Source organism: Crocodylus porosus, unplaced genomic scaffold, assembly GCF_001723895.1.
Source record: "Crocodylus porosus isolate Cpor-Errol unplaced genomic scaffold, CroPor_comp1, whole genome shotgun sequence".
NCBI lineage: Eukaryota > Metazoa > Chordata > Crocodylia > Crocodylidae > Crocodylus > Crocodylus porosus.
Genome location: NW_017728911.1, coordinates 37,077,560 through 37,093,182, shown reverse-complemented (window position 1 = coordinate 37,093,182; position 15,623 = coordinate 37,077,560). Strand labels below are relative to the sequence as shown.

The window sequence follows — 15,623 nt, the reverse complement described above, 5'->3', positions numbered from 1 at the left end:
CGCCCCTTGGCATACGCAGGTACTTTTAACTCAGTATGATCTATCCAGCTGTTCAGTCTCCGAGTCCCTTATCCACAGGAAAAGGACAGAGAAGACCAAGCTACCCTCAGCCTGGATTACCCAGGTTACTCTGCCCTCCTGGGAGCACAGCTCTACCGCGTTCGCCGCCCTGCTCCCATGACTCTGGCACATCCATGTTCTCACACCCACGTTCCCCTCCATGCCTTTAACTGGTTGGGGGCACAGTTCATCTGACAGGTAATGGGGCCCCTTCGCAGCATTTCCACTCTGCCTGGTCTTACCCTCCATTCATCACTTCCCCAGCGCCTTCCAGCAGCTCATTAAGCAAGTGGATTGTGTCGGCACCTGTCCTCTCATCCTCCCCCCAGGGGAAGCAAGCCATGGGGCACCACACCTTGTTCTGCTGGGTGCTTGTCTTTTGCTCCAGGGAGGGTACCTTCTGAAGGCACATGTTACCATGTCCTGCCATGAGGGAAGCGCCTCAGCTGGGGTGGAAGGTGGAGAGGTTGTGTTTGTTCTAGGCTCATGCCACAGTCTAGGACTCCCTTGCAAGGGAGTTGTTCAAGTTGGGAATAGCCTGTCCCCATCCTCTGTGTATAACAGCACTTCAGGGATTTGAAAACTATCAAATCCCCTCTTAGTCTTCTGTTTTCAGTGGCCTACTGTAGCACAGGGGTCATCTCAATGACCAGTGAACTGCAGCTGGGTTGAAGACATCCATGTATATATGGCAGGCTGTCAACATTGGCATGAGCCTTCTCCTGATGGTGCTGGGGTTGCATGTTCATCACCAGCCACTGTGGGAATGGGATAGGATGCAATTTTCTGGCTCACGTCTGAAGGTAATGAGCTTCATGCATAATGAATGGCATCAGGCACATGTGTCGCATTCTCCAGCTGGGCAGCAGATGGTGAGTCCAGGAGCGGATATAGAGGGGTTGTTGTGGTGCAGTCACGCCCCCAGTTCAGACCATGTCACGGGAGAAGCAGCCAGGGATTTTTAGGTCCCCAAATCCTTCTCTTCCCCTCCGTGCTTGGCAGCATGATCCCCTGCAACTTTTTCCACCTTCCCTTGCTGACTGTCCCTGGCTGATCTACGGGCAGGGGGAGCTTTAGAACCACTCCCGCTCCAGTGCAGCTGGACTCAGCAGTGGGGGCAGGTAGGCTCCTCTTTCCTGCCCAGTCCCCCCAGGGTTCCCCACCAGCCCGTGAGTAGCTCAAGGAGCTACGCAGCCACCATTACACCACCACTACTGTCCCTGGCTCCCTGCACAGCCTGGCTGGAGTAGTGCAGGAGCAGCTCTGGAGCTCCCCACACCTTTGGACAGCTGGGGATGATGGCACTAGCAGGCAGGGGTGGGGTGAATGGGAGGGGAGAGGGGGGAAGATGGGGAGGAGGTGCTGCTGAGGGGAGGGGAGAGGGTGCCAAAAGCCAGGGAAGGAGGTGGTTCTTACCCAGTTGGGTGACTTAAAAAAAAAAGTCCCCAGGTGCTGCTCCCACAGCTGAGTCACTGCTCTGAGAGCACAGGACAGCAGGTGGGTGGACACCCTCTCCCACAACATTCAGCCAGCTGGGCCAGGACGGCACTGATGGACTTATTCTCCACCACCTGCGATGCTGAGCTCTGGATGCTGAGGACAGACATCTTCTGTAGGCAAACTTTTGTGAGTAGGTGGGATGTTGCTGCGGTAGGAATTGAATAATGTGGTGTCCAACAGGGAGCCCAGTAGAAAGAGACTGATTTGTCCTGTCCACCTGCTTGTGCTATTTCCTTGCATGTCATTAAGCAGCAGTTTGGGAACCTCTAGTGCTCACCTGGGTGAGAGGACAAGGACTGTGTGTGTGCCAGTCACTGGAGCAGAGGCTGCCACCCCGGTCATCTCAATGACAAGCGAACTGCAGCTGGCTTGAAAAGATCCATAGATGTGGTGGGATGAATCTCCTGGTCAGAGAAAGCCAATTCCTGCAGGTCTTCCAGATGTAGGCTGAGAGCCATAACCACAGAGAAGCCATATAAAAGGGCAGGAGCAGCAGCCCCTTTCCCCTGGCCCTTTTTTTTTTAAAGAACACAAGAACCCCCTGCTCCATTTCTGAGGGGAGGCTCATACTCCGGAGTAGAAGTAGATGCCTCACGTAGCAATGAATAAGGCCCCTAAGCCTCAGAGAAGGGAGGCAGCCCCAGGGCTCTGGGTCCCACTGTGGGGGCCGGGGGCCGGGAAGCTGCATGTTGCAATGCTCAGTGATCACTTTTTGGATCTGGGTCTTGGCCCCTTCAGAGCTATGGAGGGTTTCCACTATGGAGGTGGCTCTGGGAAGAGCCAAGGAGGGACGGTCTGAGACGGACAGGCCGCCTGTCCATCAGCAGTCAGTGAGTGCCTGGATACAACATGCCTAGAGATGGGCTTGAGCATCCAAACACCTGTGTCGTGTACAGGGATGCATGGTGACAGTGTTCCCATGGTGACATCTCTCCTAGCACCAAGCATTTGCTCCCTAATGTTTCTAGCAGAGCTGGTTTTCTTAGTTCTTAAAAAAGAAATCTAGTCCAGTGCTGGCCTGGTCTCCTGCTTTTCTGACCCAAGTCTCCTGCTGGTTTTGTCAGGAGGAGGGCCAGAGAATAGGGGAAAGCCATGCAACCACCACAGCTGGGTCGCAAGCCCCACTCCCACTGATATCATTGGTAATCAGGTGGGGAGGACCCTAGATACCAAGCTAAGCACCAGGGGCTCCCACTGCTAACAAGTTTACCATTTGATTACTCATCCCAGAGACCAGATCAAATCTTACCGGGTTCCTAACATCAGGCACGGTAGTCCAGAGGGGGAACACAATGGGCAGGAGGAAGAGGTACACTGCTTGTTTTCTCCTGGTTTCTGGCCATTCAAGGGAGAGCGGCTCATCGTTTTCGTCATCATCATCATCGTCATCATCCTCATCCCCGCTGTCATCATCGCTGTCCTCCTCTGAGCTGCTCTCTTCTGAGCCCTCACCCTCCGAAGAGGGCTGCAAATGAAGGAAATGCAGCCGTTTTAACACTGAGCACAGGCTGTGTCAGCTGCTCAGGATGTGGGTGAGTGCACACACCAAGCCACACACATGGAGCCTGACATCTCTACATGTGCCTGCAGGTGTTTAGGTTTGGGTTACCCAATTTGTAAACTCTTGGCAGGGCAGCAAGTCCTATGGCCCCCCATTCTGTGGCTCATGGGGACAGATTCCAGCTCAGGGCAGATGCCTAGGAAGGTTACTCGGGGCCCTTGAGTATCTTAAGGAGTTGTATTGACTGGGGCCTCTGGTCACATGGTGGTACCGCAATACACACCTCAGCTGGCTTTAAAAAAAAATCTCACCTGCACAGCTGTTGGCATTAAATCAAGCTGTCTTTTTGAAGGGACAATATCCCTTTCCTGGGTTAGAAGGTGTTATTAAAACAGAAAACTGAGCAGAGAGGAAGCCCGAGTCTCTGCCCTGGCCAGTTTCCTCGGGTTGGGACAGTACACTTATATCCAATAGTAGCTTCCTCCTTACTCTGAAATCCAGAGGGGAGCCAGAAGGGGACATGCCAGACCACATGGCCACTCCAACCTGGACCCCATACCACTAAGCCTGGATGGGCGCAGAGGTGGCACTCTGGAACCAGGTCCTTAGCCGGGAGGGCCAAACTAGTCACATCCACTAGCTCTTTAAGCTGCCCTGCCCTGTACCTCCACAGTAAATGCAGCTTCTTCCTAAGGGCTAATTGCAAGCAGCAGGCTGTGCCCTATTCCAGAGTGTGGGGAGGGGTTCTGTCCCAACAGGGAACAAATAGATGCATGGTTCCAGCTCACGGTACCTGCTCGTCCTGAGGGGCGTCTCCATCTGCCTTTGCATCTGGATCTGCCTTTGCATCTGGATCCACATCTGCTTTTGCATCAGGATCCGCATTGGCATCAGTGTTCTGTTCATCCTGCTCTTTGCTGGGCTCATCATCGCTGGCAGGGGTCACTTTCACGGCACTGGGTACCTGGGCTTCCTCACCTTGAAAAGAAGAGGAGAAGGATGGCTGCAGGGCTGCTGCCCTTGGGAGGAACCTTCCCCTCTGCCCATAGGGAGTCTAGGCATGGAAGTGGTTTGCCTTCCCTCATGCCTGAGCTGTGATGGCTCGAGCATGCTCTCTCTGGCTGCTCAGGGCTCCCATCTGTTATTTTTTTCTCAGCTGCTTATCATAGAGGACAAGCTGGGAACAGGCTCTCCCTCCCTGTTATGGAGCCTTGCCAGCAGAATAAGGGCAGGACCCTGTCTGCTACCCTTAGGCAAAAGGCAGCTGCAGCGAGTCTGTGGAGGGGAACACTGCAGTGTGAGTTTTTTCCAGCTTCTCCATCCTCGCTGACACCATGGCCCCATGTTGCAGACTGGGTATCTACATCTAGCTCAAGCAGCCCACTGATTGCTAGTGAAAGCAGAAAAAACAGTGACTTTGGGGCAAAACCCCTTAGGACATTTTCCAGTTTGTCACCCATCATCACATCCCTGCAGAGGACTCTGCCAGGCCGCAGCTGTGAACTTGCCCCCTTCCAAGGCCAGTCTTTTGTTTGCTTCAAAGATGCAGCCCATCTGCAACCACCATGATCAACAGGCTGGCACACTGGCACCAGCCGCTGAACTCCATGGCACACTCTCCCTTCCTAATTGAAATATGCACCATCTCATCACAGCAATTTCCATTTCAAGGCTTATTTGACTAACCCACTTCTGGGCCTATGTGAGTTTGAACTGGATTGCCACGTGGTGATGCAGGCTGGTAGCCAGACTGATTGATTGCTGCTGTGCTTTCATTGACAGCTGTGTGCAGTCAGTGCTAATGAAGAGGGACTTTGGGCATGGGCAGCCTTGGATGAGTGGGCCTGGCAGGGTGAGTGAATACAGCTTTTCCTTTAACTCACCTGACTTTGTAACTAGCTTGAGCTGAGAGTCAATCTTGGCCTTGGCCATGTTTCTCAAGATGTCAACCTTGTCTTTAAACTTGGCTGTGAATGAGAGAAGAAAAAGGACTGTCATCAGCTGTAAGCCCCCTCTTTGTGTCTGCAGTCAGCTCCAATACCCAGGTTGTTTTCTTGGCTGGTGTCTTTTAAGTCTTGAGTGTTGCTAACTCACCAGGCTTGTTATATTCGACATCGCTGCAGTAAATATCCCTGAGCTCTCACAGATGATTTCCCATGAAATCTAAAATAATCAGCTTTAAAAGGGACTCTCAATATAATGGTGAAAGAAAGGAAAAAAAGCCTCCTTTTCAGCACAGCAACTACTTAATGCCCCAGAGGAATGAGCAGGGAAGGCAGGCATTTGGAGGCGAGACAATTTTGTTACCTGGGGACCACTGATTTTGCTGAGCTTTGATTACATGAGAAACTAGGAGCAGCCCCTCCTTCCCGTCACGGGTTGAAGAGGCTTGGCTACTCTGCCTGCATTCTGGCAAATGGCTAGAGCAGGGGAAGAGATGCCTTTTTGATTCTGTTTATCACGGGAATGACAGTCTTCTCCAAGCCCTTGAGAGCAGGGCTTTCCTGCAGAGGTAGCTCAGGTGACTGATACCCAGACCTGAGGATCCAGGTTTAATCTAGCCCAGGTGAGAGCACCACATTGCAAACCTCTCCCTGAGTCACCATGCTGCTCTTGCAACCCCGTGTGTGACAAACGAGGGCACCGTCTGCCATCAGCTGAGCTGCTCTAGGAGTCTTTCCCAGTCTGTTGTGAAGAAACTTGTCTGTTCTTCTGGATATTGTGGAGGACTATTGGTACACTAGTGGCTTGGCCTGTCTCCTCACTGCAAAAATGAGCCAGTTACACCCCTCCTTCAGCTTTTGGGAAGATCAGCAGCTGGGTTAGGCTGAAAACACCACAAACTCCAACCAGAGGGTCTGTGCGTGTGACGGATTGAGCTGGGACGACACCTGAGTGCCATGAGGCCATGCTCTGAGGGGGCCCATTCACAGGAGTTTCGTATGCTTTCAGCAAACAGCACTTTGCAGATGTGGGAGGCCAAATTAATCCTCTTTGTGCTGTGGCCGGGGCTGGAAATGAATTTCCTCTAAGGCAGCGTTTCAGCTGGTTGTGTAACAACCACGTGCGATTCTTGTGTGCCCCCAGGCAGGGCTCTGCAACTGGGTTTTGCTCTGTGGCACTGAGTTCACACCAGCAACCAATCCGGGGCTTGGAGCCTGCACCCTGAGGCCCCAAGAAGTCACCAGGGCTCTGCACAGACCCCTGTTTTCATGCAGGAAGGAGGAGCGCAACCAGGCTGAGCCGTATTGTCCCCCAATGCTAGCAAGAGGGTCATTCATCTTGGGCACCGGAAGAAGGCAGCAGGATACTGCCATGGTGCCAGGAGGGGGCAATCGAACCATGCCCCTGTTGTTCTGGAGTGCCCATCCTCGCAATTTTCCCCCCCAGTACCAATGGAGAAAGGGTCAGTCAGAGCCCAGGCCCCAATCCTGCCCGGTGCACTGTGTTGCCTTTGAAACCTGTGTAGCGGGAGGTTGAAAAGCTCCAGGACAGAGCTCTCTCTCCTTACTGATGCTACATCCAGTGGCAGCTCAAGGTGAAAGTCAGTGGAGAACCAGGTCTTCTGCTGCAAGCTGCCCCTCGGCCCGCAGGACCCCTGGGCATGCCTGCTGCTCTCTCTCCCCCAGCAAAGACACAGCAGTTGGGGCTGGGCCAGCTGCATCAGCAGGGTCAGGCCAGGCATGCCCCAGCACTGATCAGGATTACATAAATACTGGCTCTTGGCTCCCTGCCCTGGCCTGAGCCCTACGAGCTGAGCAAACTGCGCTGGGAGCGGAGGTTGTGGGTATCTTTCCATCAAGATAAACAGCTTAGGTTCAGGTCGCTGTCCAGTTTCCCTGAGATCTGCCTGCATGTGGGCTAAGAGTGGGGCGCTAATTCCCATGACACCTTCCAAGCAGCGGGGCTCGGACTGACCGACCCTGAAGGTCGGGCAGGCAGGACAGGTATTTGTAAAGTTAAGTCCTTGTCCATGCCAGGGGTCACTCCCTTTGGCCCCTCCATAGAAGATGAATTCTCTCCTCCCACAGCTAAGCCTCCCACAGAGAATAACAACAAAAGTTCTTCTTTGAGCTCTGGAGGGAGGAGAGCAGGAACTTGTATTAGAAGCTGTAGTTGAACAAGAAGCTGACTAACACTTATGTCACAGGATCATAGGAAAGTCTGGCTGGAGGAACCTCACAAGGTCATCTAGTCCAGCCCCCTGCTCAAGGCAGGATCATCCCTGATTAAGCCATCCCTGCCAAGTGTCTCTCCAACCTGCTCTTCCAGGGATGGAGCTGCTGCAACTTCCCCAGGCAGCCTGTTCCAGTGCTTGACCACCTTCATAGTCAGAAATTTCCTCCTAATCACCAACCCAAATTTCCCCTGCTGCAGCTTGAGGCCATTGCTCCTTAGTCCTTTCCCCTACAGCTGAAGAAAAAAGCCCACTTCCATCTTCTCTGTAATTGCTCTTCAGGTATTTGAAGCCTGTTATCAAGTCCCCCTTCACTCTTCTCTTCCCCAGACTGAATAACCCTGGTTTTCAGCCTTTCCATGTAAGTTTTCTTTCCCAGGCCTCTAATCATCTCTATTACTCTCTGACAGATTCTGTCCAGTCTGTCCACATCCTTTTTGAGTTGTGAAGCCCAGAACTGGACACAGGACTCCAGGTGGGGCCTCACCAGTGCTAAACAAAGTGGAAAAATCACTTCCTTTAATGTGTAAGGGACAACCCAGGATGCTGTCGACTTTTTGTTGTGCAAAAAGAGCATGCTGGTGACTCATATTCAGCTAATGGTCCACTGTAACCCACAGGTCCTTCTCTGCAATGCTGTAGTCTAGCCAGTCATTCCCCAGTCTGTCTTTGTGCATGCAATTATTGCATCCCAAGTGAAGGACTCTGTATTTGTCCTTGTTGAATCTCTTCTCATTGATTGTGAAGCATTTCTCCAGTCTATCTCAGTCATCCTGAATCCTAGCTCTGCCCTCCAGAATGTCTAAAACTTCACTTAACTTCATGTCGTCTGCATGGGCGACTTGTGCCGCCTTAGTTGGGGGGGGCACATGCCCCCACAGTGACCAGTCAGCAATTGGGGGGGGGTGTCCCCTGCAGCCAATCTCACTGACTGGGGAGTCCCCCTGCAGCCCATTGCAAGGCAGCCAATCACTGCGGCTGCTTCCAGAAGTGGTTGTGACCGCTTCTGGGAGTGCTGCAGTGCTCTACTCCCTGGCTGGTACTTATGGGGGGGGCACCTGCACTCCCACCTGCCCCCACTGCCCATTGCCTAAGTGGCGAGCATGGCAATTCAGGGGGTGCACCAGCGGTCTCAGGGGGTATACGTACACCCCTGCTCTCCCCCTACGCATCGCCACTGGCCATCTGCAAATTTGTTAAGTATACATTCAATCCCATTGCCCATATCTTTAGTGAAGATAGTAAACAATGACAGACTCCTGGGAAACCCCACTTGATATCTCCTCTCAACCAGACACTGAACCACTGAGGGCTACTAGTCGAGTAAGATGGCCCAACCAGTTATGTATCCACCTTACAGTAATCTGCTTTTCCCTTGCTTGTTAATGACAATGTTGTGGGAGATGGTGTGAAAACCTTGCTGAAGTCCACACTCTCTCCACTACTCTCTCCCCATCCACAGAGCCTATCACCCTATCATAGAAGGAAATCAGGTTGGGCAGGCATGACTTGCTCTTGGTGAAGCCATGCTGCCTGTTCCTGATCACCTTGTTCTCTAGGTGTTTCACAGTATTCCTTGAATATCTGCAATATCTTTCCAGGTATTGGGACCAGACTGACTGGTCTGTAATTTCCTGGATCCTCCTTCTTCCCTTTCTTAAACATGGGTACTATATTTGCCTTTTTCCAATCATTTGGGACCTCACCCAACCTCCACAAGTTTTCAAAGAGAATAGCTAATGGCTCTGAAATGACCTCACCCAATTGCTTCAGTACCCTAGGGTTTATCCCATCTGGTCCTGCTGGCTTGAAAGCATCTAGCTTCTCTGAGTAATCCCTAACCTTGTCTGCCATTACTTTAAGCTGTTTGACTCCTTGTCTATCTCTGTTGCCAATTGCACTCATCACTTGGTAGCTACTCCTGTTCGTGAAGACTGAAATGAAAAGGCATTAAATACTCCAGCCTTCTCTACATTATCTGTAACTAGATTGCCTTCCACAATCTTTAAGGGACCCATGGTTTCTTCAGTCTTCCCCTTGCTCTTGACATATTGGTTTATCCCTTTTGACTGCCGTTGGTGTTGGTATAACAATGCCAGTCCATTTGCTTCAGAAGCCCCCTCAGCGCCCCCCAGTTTAAGTATGAGCTATTTCTTTTTTGACATGGGCTTCACAGGCAGTGCTGGAAAGGTAACAGGGGATACTGAACTCCGATCAAAACACTTCCCTAAGCACAGCAGTGAGGTGAGAAGGGGCAGCCCTGGGGATGTAATTTCCCATTTAACCTATCTACATTTTTTTGATCATGCCTTTTGCCACAGGGTTAAGTGCTGATGATACAGGAATGGATAAGAGGAAACTGGGAACAGCACATTGCTGCCCACAGAAACTCCAACTCTGAATGTGCTGGCTGCTGTATCCTATAGAGGAGAATGACATGCTGGCAAGCTGCAGTGGAGCATCATTAAGATAAAGGCTGGACTGGCAGTGATGGTGCTGAGCTAGGACCTGGTCTCTGCCAGAGGCTTCTTGGGTGAGTCACCGAACCTCTCTGGGTCTGTCCACACTCTACGCAATACATTTCCCAAGGTTAACACCCGGGCCTTCAAACTCTGCTCCTGCTCCCTATAGGCTGGCTCTGAAACTAAACATGGCGTGGTTGTGTCTGCCTAGTGCTGCCAGTGGGCTAATTGGTTTGGGGGTGGGTTGGTTGGACTGTTGCAGCAATGCTAATTGGCCTGCCCAAGGCATCATGTAGACACAGCTATCCAGCTTCTAGTTGAGGAGACAGCCTGCCTGGAGCAGTCCTTCCAGGTACAGTAGGGTCAGCATCACAGCAGCGTGTCCCATCAAAACCAATTATGCTTCCCTTCTCCCAGACCCTCCCTCTTCAGGCTACAAATGTTTAATGGTAGGGACTTTCTCCAGCTACATGTCTGTACATCACCTGACACTCTGAGGCCCTCACTTCAAGTGTGACCATCCTCTACATGCTGCTACTATTATTACTAGTCTTTATTTATTCCAACAGCTTTCCAAAGACAGCTCCCTTTTTGACATATTTTAATGTGCCACTTGTGTGCGTCTGGGTAGGCACAGAGGGCAAGCAGATATTAGCAGCACCTTTTCCGCAGAGCATTTGTACAATAATATCTTGTTTCACAATGCGTGTCTTCACACAATATGTCGCTGCTGCCATCTCCTGGGTTCAGTAGATATGCTGGAGTGCGTGTGATTACATTGCCATCTGGTGGCTATAGCTCACACAGGGTACACCCTTCTACTGCTCCACATGCCTGGTTGCTCTTCCACTGCAAAGACGGCTGATATTCTTTGCTAAACCCCTGCCAAAAAAAGAGCCTCTTGCCCCACTGTACTTACCAATGTTGCCTCTACCTGCCCAGTTTGTGTTAGGAGTTTGGGTTGGACAGTCCTTTTCATAACCTTAATGATATACACAAAAGGTGTTTATCTGCTTAGCTTCAATCTCTTTTTGAATGGTATAACAGATAATCCTTTTAGAACAAGTAGGGCAGTGGGATTGCATGCTGGGAGCTAGAAAGGAAAGCTGTCAATTAAAAAAAAATGTGCGAGCTTTGTGGTTTCTTGGAAACTCAACCTTGGATCTATGTGTAGATGCATGGCTGGTAGAAAGCGGCAAGTTCAAGGTTCCTAGGCATGGGCACTGCATTGTATTCTGGAGTCTGGCTCCTCTACACCCAATCCATTTTGGGAGAGGTAGGCTCAGAAACACCACTATGTCACTTTTGCTATTCCTTGATTTCAGGGTTGTGAGGCACTGAGTGAGCACAGCCTGGAGCAGCATCTAGACCCCAAGAAACTGGCATGTTGTCTGTTAAGTGCTGTGGACACTATGAGTGATAAAGGTCATGCAGTACTAAAAAGAGAATAGCAATGCAGGGCAAGGGCTCAGAAGTGCTCAGCGTTGGCCAAACTCTGCTCCTATTGACACGCGTGGTAAAATTCCTGCCAAGTTCAGTGGCAACAAAATTAAGTGAAACACTGGACTCTTTTTCAAATCCCACCCAGCACACAGAAGAGTGAGAACAGCTTGCTCAGCTCCAGCTCCTGACTTTGATTCACCCAAGGTTTTAATTTCATTATCCTGACAGGGACCTGTGTCTGAATTTCAACAACTGCTGGAAGGATATTTTCTGGAAAGTTTTAGATTGGCTCTGGAGGGTTATCTTGTTCATTTCTTAGCCTGACACTGGTGTGTGAAGCGATAAAGATGTATATAGCTAAAGAAGATCTCTGGGTCTTCCTGTGTTAATATCTCTAATGTACTATTAAAAGTCAAGCATTTCAATAGGCGTAAACAAAATACAAATGCTTAACAATGCATGTTAAAAGCCAGCCTCTGCTTATTTTTGTGTATCAAAGCAATGAGATCTTTGAATCTAAAGAATGTGTCATTGAATCCCTAACACATAGAGCCTCACACAAATCTGAAACACTGTTGTCAGAAATGATCCCTTGTTATACCTGAAAGAGAGCTGGAATTAGATATCAGAAGCAAATCCTTTAACTAATATATTTTCATTATGCCTACCACTGCTGGGTACCCATTCCACCTCCGTGGCATAAGGAGAGGTTGCTGACATGCTCCCATAAAAAAGACCAGAGATTGCTATCTGGTTATAAGTACATTGATTTCAATATGTTTGCAATGGTAAGACAGTTTTGCATTAGCACAGCAATAAGCATTTACCTTATAGTTGCCTTGCTATGACACTCAACCATCTCTAAATCACTTATTTATGGCTTGGCAAAAAGAAAATATCTGCTTCCAGGTTCACAGAGCCACTAGCCACCAACTCAGAAAAGGAGAGCAGTTTTACAATCTTGTTAATGCCCCATCATCTTTCATCTGCTGAGGAACCTGTCTGATGCAAGAGCAAAAGCAGATCTGCTGAATTTTTCATTTCCTACCTTGTATTAGGTGTTTGTAACAAGCTTGGAGTTTCTTGTTATTGGGATAACAGCTCCCACAGAGCATCAGAAATGGCATGCCAGTGCAGAAGGCTCCCCAACAGAGGAAGGAGTGAACTTTCACAAGGAACTTCTTTTCTGCAATAAGCATATCTACCATGATTGGCCAAGTCCTCAGGTGGTATAAACTGATATGGCTGACCTTGACAAAACCATGTTGCTTTACACCAACTCTGACTTGTATAGCTTTGTATACATCACAGTGATTTGTACCTGCAATAGGGGTAGGGCACGAGTTCGTATAGTTGACCGGCATCTGCTCACCTTCTGCCAGGGGGTCCAGGGTGTGGATCATGAGCTGGAAGATGGTGCTACGCATTTGACTGTTGTGGAGAGAGGCTGAGCTGCCTCCTCGCTGCAAGGATGGCATGAGCTGCAGAACAGGGCACATGGACAATACAGCCATTAGTACCAGGGCCCTTCACTGGTTTCCCAGTTGTGTGATTCACTATGGTCACGATTCATGGTTTCAGGGCTGGTGCCAGGGACCAACATTGGTTCCATTGGTACCAATGCAAAGAGCAGACCTGGGGTGGTCAGGCTGTAGTCCAGGCCTTCAATCAAGTTCTTAGTGTGCCTGAGAGCACAGTGAGCTGGGTTGTGTTCCCATTTGCTCAAGTCATGAGTGCAGGACGGGGACTAAGGATCTTGAAATACAGAAGAGGGCACCTTCGATAGGAGCATGGGCCCACTCCACTCTTGCCCAAGACACCCCACGCTAAATAGAGCCACAGAACACTGCTGCCCACCTACCTGCAGCCTCTTGCTCTCTCCTGGTGGTTTTGCTCCATCTTCGAGGACGGACCCCGTACTTTTCTGCATGCAAACAAGAGCAACAAGTCACATGGGGGTGCACATGGGCTGCCTCCACTCACCCCAATTCTGGCACTGTCCATACACGAGTCTGAGACAGAGAAGCGCTATCTGCAAGTATCTGTGAGGGCAGCTCACTGACCTGGGGCCACACACTTCCTTCAGAGAGGAGGAGCTTATGACCATAAAGGAGAGGGGGTGAGGTTTGCAAACCACTGTAGAAAGCAAAGCAGGGAGTGGTCAATTGGATGAAGGGCCAGAGCTATAGCGTCCCCATTTTGCAATACTTCCTGAGGCACCAGGCAACCACTAGCTCAGTCCCCAAAGTGTACCTTCCCCATCTTCTCAAAGTTGCAGAGGGGGGCTAATCCCACACTGAGTGACACTGCCCTCTACCCATGTAATGCAGAATCAGGTTTCTCCAGCCTGGCTGGCTCCAGCAACTTTATGATCTGCTGCAGCTAGTTCTCCTGTCGCTCAAAGTGGAGGGGCTTGTTCCCAGGGGGTTGAAGGCCCCAGATGTGATTCCTGCTGTTCAATGTAGTGTCTAAGTCTATGTGTGCATGTTGCAGCAATATATTATGCATGGGTTTCCTGTTGGAAATCTGCCACGTTCAGCAGGAACCACACAAAGTGAACTTTGGTTCCACAATCTTTCAGCTATGAACCAGAAATCCAGATGGGGACAGGGCTTCCCTCTTCTGCACTTTCAACAATTCCGGCTCCACTGCCTCAGTTTATATGTGGGGACCCCCAAAGTCACAGAAATTGGAGGGACCTGGTGGAAAAATCTCCAAAAATCTGGCCTCTGAAGATTATGCCACTGAGTTTACTCAAGGGACCCTACGTCCTGCATCTACTTCCTGCTCCTCCCTTCCTACATGAGCTGTCACTCTCCAATCCTTTGACACTGTGTACAGAGGGAAGGTAATGATACCCTCATCAGTGAGCTCGAGGCCTCCACTTCCCAAACTGGAAGTAGTGGATGCAGCCCCAGACGCTCATGCTTATTCACTGTGAATATAAAACCCCGTATTCCCACCCACCAATCCGCTAGCTGCATGGATGAGATCTGCTCCACAGACATGAGCTGAACCAATGCGGTAAAGTGAGAGTCTCTGCTGTACCAGATGCTGATTCCCTGAATTTCCAGAGCCGAATGGGGTTAATTCATCAATACCAGCTGAATGATCAAATCCCATGCAGCTCTCTGAAAAAAGATACATGCCCTTAGTGTGTGGCCCCGATCAAAGTTTCCCTTGATTTCCTTATTTTCTGTTGCTACCCAATATTTACATGATGCCTCCTCTTTTTTAAATAATTATCAGCAAGTCAATTGCCTTGACCCACTGTTGTAGTTTGAAGGCCTTGGTTGGGTTGTTTTAATGTGTCCTCTTCCAAAGGGGCTCTGTGTTTCCTTGTGGTTTGAGTACGACATTCCCAACTAGATATCAAAATAACGAAGGCACCAACCTTCTTTTTTACTTCTAAAGCTGCCGCCTGGATGAAATTTCTCCTCTTGGTCAACAGATCCTTCACCCATTGTTCAAAGTATACATTCCACTTCATGGTGATCACATACATGCTGTAGGCACTCAGTAACATGAGGCTTTCCCACCAGTCAATTAAACTGTCTAGGAAAAATGCGATGAGCATCAATAGATCTAAAATGTAGAATGAGATGTCTCTAAACAGTGGCCACCAGGTCAGATGGAGTATCTCCCTGGAGAACAGGGCACAGGTACCAATGACAAAAAGGATATTAAACACGGCTGAGCCCACAATGGTGCCGATGCCCACATTGCTGTGTGAGATGAACACACCTATGAGAGATGTGAAGAGTTCTGGTGCTGATCCACCTGCTGCCATGAACGTGGCTCCCGCCACATCATCAGAGATCTGTAACTTTTCTGTGATCACTCCCAAAGCAGGGACAAAAAATTCATCGCACACTATGGCCAAAGCCACAAACACATACATCATACCAAAGATGTGAAGGATAACCCACCCTTTCCTGCGCTCCTCCACGCTGAACAGATCTTCGGGGTACTCTCCTTTGGGGGCATGTGTGGGAGAGTGCCTCTCCTCATCTGGGTGGCTGGATGTGACATCCCCTGGCAGGGGGCTTGGACTCACTGCCACAGAGATGGGCACAGTTGGCTCAGGATCCACATACACACATTGCCTTATCTTGGGCGTTGTGGTGTCATTGTGTGCTGCAGCCGTTGTGTTGCTGGAAAGGTCTCTGATGGCCACTTTCACTTGCTCCTCAGGTTGAGGTCCTCCCCAGGAGGCTGAAAGGATTTGGGGTTTATAGATAAACTGATAGATGGAGAAAGTCAGTATCATGGCCAGCAGGAAAAAGACACGGTTCCATCGAAGCTTTTTCCTTGGTGGTAAATACATTTTCTAAATGTTCACAAATCTGATCTAAGCTCCTGAAGCCAATGGAGGCTTCTCCTGGTCAACACGTTGTGTTTACATCCACCGTTGGGGGTTTCTCAATGATCCTAAGCGCCAGGATATCATTAGGACCAGAATGACACGCCATAAAGGGCA

General features: G+C 50.0%; 1 protein-coding gene across 6 annotated transcripts in view; it reads right to left on the bottom strand.

The window, feature by feature from the left end:
• SLC24A1 (solute carrier family 24 member 1) overlaps positions 1 to 15,623 on the bottom strand; it is a 28,269-nt gene that overhangs the window by 3,881 nt on the left and 8,765 nt on the right. For 2 of the 6 annotated variants that reach the window (XM_019533836.1, XM_019533840.1), the window contains exons 1-6: positions 14,538 to 15,617; positions 13,005 to 13,067; positions 12,465 to 12,624; positions 4,945 to 5,028; positions 3,855 to 4,039; positions 2,810 to 3,025 (exon numbers count right to left, since the gene is read on the bottom strand). In XM_019533836.1, coding sequence (XP_019389381.1) covers positions 2,810 to 3,025; positions 3,855 to 4,039; positions 4,945 to 5,028; positions 12,465 to 12,624; positions 13,005 to 13,067; positions 14,538 to 15,470 — 1,641 coding nt within the window. In that variant the 5' untranslated portion in view covers positions 15,471 to 15,617. Of the gene's footprint in view, positions 1 to 2,809; positions 3,026 to 3,854; positions 4,040 to 4,944; positions 5,029 to 12,464; positions 12,625 to 13,004; positions 13,068 to 14,537; positions 15,618 to 15,623 lie in introns of those variants that run through there. The other 4 variants (XM_019533835.1, XM_019533839.1, XM_019533838.1 and 1 more) reach the window with 3 other exon arrangements.